Raw genomic sequence first — 9631 nt, 5'->3', positions numbered from 1 at the left:
GCAGTACCGTGCCAAGCCGAAGCCTCCCACTCTCTGGATTTATTTATCTCTCCCCCTACCTCGGCTGTAAGCTGCACTGCATTCTGTGCCCACGATGAAGCGACCTTGCGAGGAAACTACCTCAGACAGCGACATGGACGAGACTATAGACGTGGGGAGTGAGAACAACTACTCGGGGTAAGTGGGGCACCCCCAGTTCCACCCGGGGCAGCTGTCTCCGCGGGCTGCGGTGGGGGCCGGGATGCGCCCCAGGATGTAGCAGAGCGAGGGAGAAACCCGGCCAGCCTATGGGGGGGGAGGCAGGCCCCGAATGCGAAGCGGGATGCGGTTTTGTCCCCCTCCGGGTCACCTAGCAGCTTGTTGATAGCCCCCCCACCAAAAAAATGTGTCCCGCGGTCTGGCTGCCCCAGCCTCGAAATTACGCGGAGCGCTCAAACAACTTGGGAGCCACCAGGCTGCGGTTCATTAGCTTATTTTAATTTGCCATTTTCAATCAGGTCTTTTCCGAAATAGCTCCTGAGCAGGCCGAACGCCGGGAGGGAGCCGGCGCCAGTGGGAAATGAGCGGTGGGAAGTAAGCGGGGACCCACGGTACCGAACGGCAACTTCGGCAAACCCCGTGTGCCGGCCGGGGGGAGCCGGGTGACTGCCGAGAAAGGGCCGGGCTGGGACCTCCGCCGGCACCGTCCTGCCCTTCAGAGCTGGGCTTGCCAAATGTTTAGAGGTGCACACACTGAAGCCCGGTCTTATCCACATCAGTGGCTAAATGAGTATTAAAAGCTACTGCATTTTTTTGCTGGTTCACGATGAAGTAAAAGCCTTTATACTCGTGGGTAGGGTAATGGATTAAAAGTGTATTTTGTATTCAGCTCCTGATGCAGGACAACACAACAAATCCAGCTGGGGTACCTGGCTTTGTACTGGAGCATCTATTGACTCGTGTAGCAATGGGCAGGAATGTCAAAACCTAGCAGGCCAGGCAGAGGTGGTGGCATCGGGTACATGTAGTTAGCACTGCTGATAGCTTATAGAGATTGCTCACAAGGTTTTGGACTTGGTTCTTCAGCCTTTATTTGATAGGCAGGTCTCTATATGCAATGAAAATGAAATTCGCTGCCCTGGACAGTAAACTATCTTCAGAAACAGCCTTTATTTCCAATAGTGTGTTCTGTCAATTCAAGATCTATGCTGGGGCAGTAAAAAATGAAATGTCTCTCTCTTTAAAGATACTGTGGAGTGCAAAGCACATCTTCTAAGCATTGCAAACTGAGTGAGAGGGACAATGCGTACTACATATGGAGACCTAAGGTGTCTTCAAAGAGCAGTGTCAAGTTGTGCAACACCTGACATACCTTTATTGTTTCACAGGCAAAGTAATAGTTCTGTCATTCGATCAAATTCCCCAACAACGACATCTCAGATTATGGCCAGAAAGAAAAGAAGAGGGGTACGTTGCATTTAATTATTTTCCCATGTGAAAATTTGCATGTAATGCTGTGATTTTGCCCTTCAACATTTTTTATAAACTTAATGTGTTTTGGTTTTTTGGGAATAGATTATAGAGAAAAGGCGCCGTGATCGTATAAATAACAGTCTATCAGAGCTGAGGCGGCTTGTGCCAACTGCTTTTGAAAAACAAGTAAGCCCTTTTCTTTTTGTTTGTTATTAATTCTGTATCTCATCTGGCAATATTAGTTCTCCTGTAAAACTCATTAAAATAATATTGTATGTGTCCTGATCTGGCACAAAGCAGGCATTTCAATAAAATGCTTTGTTGTGGTGAAACTATTAGAAACATAATTCATTATAAGGCTGAACAACATTTCCATTCTTTGGCTTGTTTTTCCCTTAAGGGTAACTGTGTTCATGTTGCCTCTCTTCTTTCGATGAACTCCAGTAGTGGTTTTGTTAAAAATGCACTTTACTCTTTATTTAAAAAAAACCCTAAGAACAAAAAACAAAACCAAAAAAACTCCAAAAAACTCAACACAGCTCCTCCAAACCTGTATGTCAGTTAGCCTTCTGTGTAAATCTTTAAATATAATCTTTGCCCCTACTTTAAGAAATCTTTATTTTTTAATCTATCATTTCAGTTGCAAACTCATCAATCCAGTTTCCTGAACAGGGAACAAACAGTCTGGATTATTCACGTTTTAAAATGACTCTTCAGAACTGGTGCATTAGGAGGGGGAATAGGCCCACGTCATGTGAGCTGGTGAAGTCAGTGATACGTTCAAAGACTTTCAGTGGAAAAGTATTCAGTGGGAAGGCTGGAGGGATTCAGCTAACTTTGGTTCAGCTCCTTGGTCATGAAATAACAGGCCAAAAGCTTAGTATACAGTCACCCCTGTAAAAAAGGGCATTTTGTTTATGCCATCCAAATTAAATTATTTATTTAGTTTTCCATATCCTGATTTTTTTGGAAGGGGCTTTGATTCGGTATTTAGCCTTGTTTGCTGGATGTATCTGAAGATCTATGTACAATTGACATTACACTTCAATCAAAAGGATCCAACTGAAAATAAAGAACCTGACTTCCTTGTAATAGTGAAATGAAAACCAGAAAGTAAAATTTGAGAGCAGGATTGCAAGGCGCTGAATGTCAGCAGTAACTGTGTGGCAAGCACCCACCGCATTCAGTCTGTTGCATCCTTAGTCTGAACAAAGCTAACTAGAAAGAAATTCTGAGTATTTTAGTCATGATGAGAACATCACTTGTGTCACCTGCAATACACTTTTAATAACTAGCAATCAGAACTGTGCCCTTGTGTTGGCTCTGGCAAAACAGAGTGACAGAGGTATTTTCAGCTAGATAAACAGAGGCAAGAGACAACAGTTGTTTGTCCCATTTTATTGTTTACTTCTTGAAAACCATGAACATTATAAAACAAGTCCTACAGAGCCTTTGGAAATTACCCAGTGCCATGCAGTTTTTAGCTATTAGTCACTCTCACTGAGGCGGCTTGTACTGTGTCTATGGAAAAGATGAAGTCTGAGAAAACTACAGGATGTAGTTGCATGTAAAATGGGGAATTCTGACCAAAAATTCACATATGCACCAACCTTTGTACAAGGAGAGCGCCAAAAGCAATAGGCGGATTGAAAAAAATGTGCATGCACTGCATTTTGTTCAGAAAGCCCCACTATTTTTCTGCAATATGCCAAGGACAAAGTCATCAGTCCTCTTCCAGCTCCTTGACATTCAGCTTACTGAAGTTTCCAAGTTGGAGGTTTAGTTTCGCTTCCGCCTCCTTCCCTCTCTTCCCAAATCACGGCTCTGCTCTCCAGAGTCACTTGCAGATTAGCGCTGATGAACTGGGGCTGTGGAGGAGGGTGTAAGCCTTTCTCAACTTGCACAGGTTCAACCCTGGTGAAGCCGGCTGAGGCTGCAGGACGGCTGAGGCTGTTGATGGCAGTGAGGTGGCCCTGATGATAACTAGGAGAAAAATTTGGCTTGCAGGATTCTGTCCGCTAGTGGCTGAAGCTTGTGCAGCCCTGGTTTTAACTGATGCCAAAGGATGATCTTTTGCACTGGAATATCTTTTGTGTGGTAAACTCAGTTGTCTGGGAGTGCTGCAGATGTTGAAGGGAGTGCTGCAGATATTGAAGGGAGTGCTCCAGATATTGAAGGGAATGCTGCCATGTGAAATAGTTTTATTTATAGATTAATCTATTAATACTACCTTTTGAGTTGTATTTTATACTTCAACAACTAGGGTAGCTCTGTGAGCCACACTCAGTAACAGAAAAAAAAATTACCGACAGAGAAGTTAAACTATTTTCTTTTTTCACAGTATTTAGCTTCATTTCCCTGCAAAATAGGCTTCTCGCTACTGTGGGCTGTGCGGTTGTTTTTTCAGTTGAGAATGAGAATAGAATTCAGCAGCCAAATGTCATGTCGAAAATGAACAGGCGATTAAGAAGGATACTCCTGGGTGTGTGTCCACAGGGACACCTACTGGTAAAAGCAAAAGAAAATGTTGCAGCAGGATCTTCATCCATCACTGTGCAGGCCTGTCCTGCCAGCTCACCGTTTGTGTTTGTTGTTAAGAAAGTCCAGAAAGTTATGTATTTCTCTTATTTCTTGAAGATGTTATCTCTACCTGTTCTTCAGGGCTAGACCTATGCTGAGCTATGGCCTTAATAAAGCAAAATTGTGCTGCTGCTGCATGTACTGCTAGAGAGGAGAAAGCATTACTCTTTAGACAAAGTCTGGGAAGCAGATGCTCACGAAATAATTAAGCTGAGAATGTCCTAATGATATGGGAAATTGAAACCATAAGGCTGAGCTCAGCGGAAAGTATATAAAATTAAAATTTCTAGTACTTGTAAGCCTTTATTTATACGAGTCTCTTATCTCAAAGGGATCTGCCAAATTGGAAAAAGCGGAAATATTGCAAATGACAGTGGATCATCTGAAGATGCTGCAGGCGACGGGAGGTAAAGGTAAGGAGCTGATGGTTTCTTTTCTGATATTTGTGGAAAATTCGGGGGGAAAAAGTGCTTTGAGGAGCTGTGATAGGCGTTTCCAGATTAAAGGAGTGGAAATCAATGCTAATGGCAGGATTGAACTCGTGGGAAAGAACTACTGGGACAAAAGAAGCACTTGACCCTGGGCTTGTGTTTGCTTTCATAACACTGTGGGAGTAAAGGCTTCATTCACAAGCAGCCCAGTCAGAGATTTGTTTGGGGTTTCCAAAGAGCACTGAAATCTGCACAGGGAGACAAAACAAATACACAAACACCAAACATAAATAGGAGGTTTGTGGCAACAATTGTATAGCACAAAACTGATGCTAAACCTCATTACCCAGCAGCTATACCCAAGGAAGTGTATGGAGAGGAACTTTCATTATTGTTTATATCTTTTCTTTGTTCTGGAAAGATTTTTAAAATGCCAGGTTAGATGGTCTCATTCACCAGAACAAAGCCCAGGCTTGCTGTACGCAACCCCAGGTATCTGATGAAGCAGATGTGTCGGAGGGCTGGGTAGCTCCCTGGTAGTGGATGCTGGCGGGACGCAGGGGCTGTCCCGGCTGCCCCACAAGATCAGGCGGCTGCCGGGACTCGAGCGTACTTCGCTTGTGCAAGCTGACAGCCTCGAGGCTGGAGGCCAGATGGTTTCAGCCACCCACGAGGTATTCAGTGTAGTCATGATTTTGGAACTTATTTGGAGTGAAAAACTCACTGGCCTCCTGTAGGCACGGTCCCATGTCCCGTGCCATCAACTGTGGTTATGGTTCAAATTGATGCAGTGGCAACTAGCTGATTTTTTCACTGACCCATTCTGCTATATAGGTAAAGGCTAGAAAAGTAGTAGCTGCTGCTTCTCCCTCTTCCTTTTTTAGATTAAACTTAAAATTTTTTAGCCTATGACCAAATTGCTGCTTATCTCTGTACCTTACAGTGATTATAGAATCCAACTTATAATCAGCACATGCCTAACGACAGAGGGTTATAGGAAAGCATGTTGAAGGCTGGTGTTCATTGTGAAAATTAATATTGAACTGACGTATGTATTTTCTAGGTGTTAAGAGACTTTTGCTAGGAGTCCATTTAAGCTTAAAATTTATGGGCAGATTGTTCTATAAGAAGTGAAAGGGATTTTATTGCCCTTCATATAACAGACACACCTCTTGATTTCTTGTAAAATGTGCAAAATTAAATCTAAGGAAAAAAAAGTTAATTTTTGAATCTAAAGATGTCCTGTAAAAAGCACTATTTAGTTGGTAAAGCTTCTGAAAGTTACGAAAAGCCAGAATTGATCATGCTTGTGCAATGTGAACTCGGGTCCTCTGTGTGTGTGCGTGACGGTGCCGTCTGTAATTGCATGGTTGCATGCTGGCTTTCCAGAAAGCTCTGTCTCACTTGGCACACGGGGCAATGGATGCTTGACTGCTGAGGGAAGCAGTAGTTGTTCTGTTTCACGCTCCCTGCGTGACATGCAGCTCAGCTATCCCAACCTGACCCCTCGCTGCACATTGTTCCTCTTAAAAGCTGCAGCAGCTCCCACCTCTTTGATGTCCACATGACAATGAGACGTCGAAGGAGGTCAATCCTCCTTCCCCTGCCTCCCTGCCCCGGAAAAGTATGTGAGGGATTATTTTATAACTGGGTCAGGTCGAGTGGCCAAGGGAGTGAGGCAGGAGATGAACTGCCTGGGATGGGAGCTGCCGGGCAGAGAGACATGTCAGCTGTGGCCAGACAAGCCGGATTTTGTTAGCAGTCCCAGGTCCTGTGGTCTCTTCCTTGGTCCACCACTGATGCCATGCCTCTCCCTGCCCCAGCTGGCACCACTGTGCCTGTAGCTGCCGGAGGGCGGTACAAGGAAGGATGAAGCATAAGGGTGCGGGGAGAGGAGGTACCAGTTTACACCAACATGAGCCCACTGCCACCAGGTGGGCAACCACAGCCGCCCTCACCCCATGCACAGCCCCCTTTGCTACTCCCAGTCTGTAGTGGGTGGCACATCAGTATAATACCCAACTGCTTCACAAATACTGTGACTTGATCTTCACCTTCTGACCCAGAGATAAGAGTAATCTCACTCCACGGATTAAGAAACTTTAAGAAAAAGAGGTTTGCAAGTTAGTATTGGGCAAAGTTTAAGCCTGCATTTCCTGCTTGCTTAATGTTTTACTTTGCAACCTAAGTAACAACTTTAAATATAATTTATTAGGGTGTTTTTAAGGCAGATGTTTGTTTTATTTGCAAGTGTAGTTATTTCCACTTTGTAACTCATCTTCCAAGCCAGAAACTTTTTTGGATCAGCAAAGAAAAAAATATTTCCATCTTTTTTTCCCATGGACAAAAGCTATTGTCACAGCAGGGAGAAATAGGTCCTGATACCATTACGCTCCCCTGCATTGAGGGCTGGGAAAAGCTCATGCTCTTCCTCCTCACACAGAAATGGAGGACACCCATGATGGGGAATGCTCGGGGCTAGGAAAGCCAGGGTGGAGTTGGCCACTGCTCAGTGTGTTGAGCCTGAGGTGGGCATGGCAGAAGAAAACCCAATGTGGCTCCTGTCCCTTCTCTGCTTTTCGGAGCTGCCCAGGCAGGCATGCTGCTGCCTCTGAGGTCCTGTGCAGACTCCGCGTTTCCCTGAAGCAGGTGCAGGCAATGGTCTCCTGTTTGCGTTGAGCTGTTGTTTTGGCCTGAGGCCAGGGCTTTTCGCTGACCGAGCAAGCAAGCTCAGGGGAGGAGTAATTTGTCAGCAGCGAGAGGCTTGGTGGGACCTTGGTGTTGTTTTATTTCAGCTACGCTGCACATTTAGCTTGGGTGAGTGACACCTGGGTCAGCAGCACAGGTTAGTACAGCTCAGATGACTTAGCCAGTGTCCTGCGTGCAGAGCAGGTGGGTTACCAGGATAGCTGAAGTAAAACTGAGGCTTCCCATTCACTACAAAACGCTTGTGTGTACGTGTGTGGGTGGTGGTGGAGGATGTTCTTGGATTTTGGAAAGAAACAAAAAACAATATTTTTAAGCCTCTCTCAGAAGAGGGAAGCCAGCAAAGGGGAAACCTGGAAAAGATAACCATCAAAATCAAAACATAATGGAGCCTGGGAGTCCTAGCTCTCATCTCCCCTCTGTTTTCATGTCTCGGCCACCATAGGAGACTGAGAGAGAGCCAGGATCACCAGGGCTTTGGGACAGCTTGTCACAGAGCCAGCAGCTTAGACCCAGGGGAAGCTGCTGACAGCACATCCCCCACTTCTCCGGTCCGAAGGGAGGGAGGCCGGGAAGCCCTGGCTTGAGCTGCATGCTCTCAGGACTCCTAGGCTGGCTGACTCGTGGCCAGAGCCGGGAGGCAGCTTTGGCTGCACGTCAGCCCCTCTGAAGCTGCCGGAGGTCCTGGAGCCTCTGGCATAGAGTCAGTCCCCATGCCAGGCTGGCTGGCACCCGAGCAGGTACACTGCTAGCTTGCCACCCTGGACTGCCCGGCGTTTGTTTCTCACGAGTTCCCTCCAGCCCCGTGGCATTTCCACAGATTCCTTGGTCGCAATGGACCTGTTGGGATGAAAACTGTGAGGAGTTGGTGCTTGCTGAGACAAGTGCTCGACCCCCTTTGCCCACCCATCTGCTGGCCAAGCCAGTGTTTTGGGTTTCATACAGCCTCAGATGAGCAAGGCAGCCTGTGTCAAAATCAGTCAGAATTTGGCAAGAGGGGCATGTAGGAAGAAGCAGATTTGGGGCGTCTACAAATGCGCCCAAGTTAATTCTATAATGTAAGCATGATAAAAGTGAAAACAAGTATCTAAGGTTTCTCAGAAAGACTGAGATAATTTCATGCCAGAGAGTGCAAGGCCTATATGCAGGTATTGCTGCCACATTCCTCCATAATAAGGGCACTTGATCTTTATATATTAACACACATCATCATAGTCACGCATATCTAAAAATTTTCACTGAAAGCAAGAGGAAAAAACACCGTGCTAGTTTGGGAGTGGATAGGACAGTATTGTCCAAGGAGACTACATTTAAATTAGAATATGAGTATTCCAATGACTGTAATAGGTTTTTGTAGCTGAAGAGCTGCAACTTGAGCACTAGATTTGATGCTAAACACTTTTAGAAAGGGAGTATCTTTTCATGTGCATTTAATAAGATGATTTTTTTTTTCAAATGCTTTTTTGTCCCAGGCCTGTGGAGCTCCAGTTGCTGTTCGTTGAAATACCTCATGGGCCATATGACTGTCAGTCTTCCATCTCCAAATTAGCAATGGCATTGCATAAAATGTTTGTTTCAGTAAAGCTTTTTATTGTGTGTGTACAGAGTCATGACAAGATGTTTTTAGTTTGTACTTAAATAACACCGTATGTCATATTGTCTTAATGACTCTGTGAAGTCGACAGGACCACGGCAGCAGTTGCAACAACTATCTCACAAAGTCAAGAAATAGTTTGAGAGAGTTACTATGAATGCCAGGGTAGAGAGAAAAGGGCAGGGTAGTGCATACAGGCTCTCTGATCTCCAGCCTGTTTCTCTGTGTGGATAAACGTCTGGTTTCAGGAGAGGCATCGTATATCTTTTTAAGTGTCACGAGTACTTATGGACTTAATTCTTTTCATTTGTACATTGTCTGCAAAAAGAACTGCAGACTATTGCATTACAGGGATGGTCACGCAAATCATTTATAGATCAGAGAACAAACTTCTTGTGTTGCAAATCTTAACCTGTAAATGGGAGATTGGATGGCTGAGTGAGGACTGGGTTAGCCACGTCACCTAATGTTGGCTGGGAAGCCGGCACAACGCTCAACGCATCTTTTTGCCTTCTCCTTTGCAGGTTATTTTGACGCTCATTCCCTGGCCATGGATTTCATGAGCATTGGCTTCCGGGAGTGCTTGACAGAAGTTGCGAGGTACCTGACTTCAGTGGAAGGTCTTGACACATCCGACCCCCTGCGCGTGAGACTCGTGTCGCACCTGAGCACCTGTGCCTCGCAGAGGGAAGCCGCCGCCATGACCTCCTCAATGGCCCATCACCACCACCCCTTGCACCCTCACCACTGGGCAGCTGCCTTTCACCACCTCCCAGCCGCTTTGCTGCAGCCGAACGGACTCCACGCCTCCGACGCTGCGCCGTGCAGACTCTCCTCGGACGTGCCCCCCCATGGCTCGGCCCTGCTT

At 45.8% G+C, this 9631-nt stretch overlaps 1 protein-coding gene across 1 annotated transcript in view; it reads left to right on the top strand.

The window, feature by feature from the left end:
• Positions 1 to 91: 91 nt before the first annotated feature.
• The window catches only part of HEY2 (hes-related family bHLH transcription factor with YRPW motif 2), a 9856-nt gene continuing 316 nt past the window's right edge, over positions 92 to 9631 (top strand). The window contains exons 1-5 of the mRNA XM_010183422.1: positions 92 to 177; positions 1368 to 1446; positions 1555 to 1638; positions 4364 to 4445; positions 9288 to 9627. Of these exons, the coding sequence (XP_010181724.1) occupies positions 95 to 177; positions 1368 to 1446; positions 1555 to 1638; positions 4364 to 4445; positions 9288 to 9627 (668 nt within the window). The 5' untranslated portion in view covers positions 92 to 94. The remainder of the gene's footprint in view (positions 178 to 1367; positions 1447 to 1554; positions 1639 to 4363; positions 4446 to 9287; positions 9628 to 9631) is intronic.

The sequence above is a fragment of the Mesitornis unicolor genome, unplaced genomic scaffold, assembly GCF_000695765.1.
Source record: "Mesitornis unicolor isolate BGI_N332 unplaced genomic scaffold, ASM69576v1 scaffold36704, whole genome shotgun sequence".
Lineage (NCBI taxonomy): Eukaryota > Metazoa > Chordata > Aves > Mesitornithiformes > Mesitornithidae > Mesitornis > Mesitornis unicolor.
The sequence above is the reverse complement of the archived record's forward strand: the minus strand, read 5'-3'. Positions and strand labels throughout refer to the sequence as shown.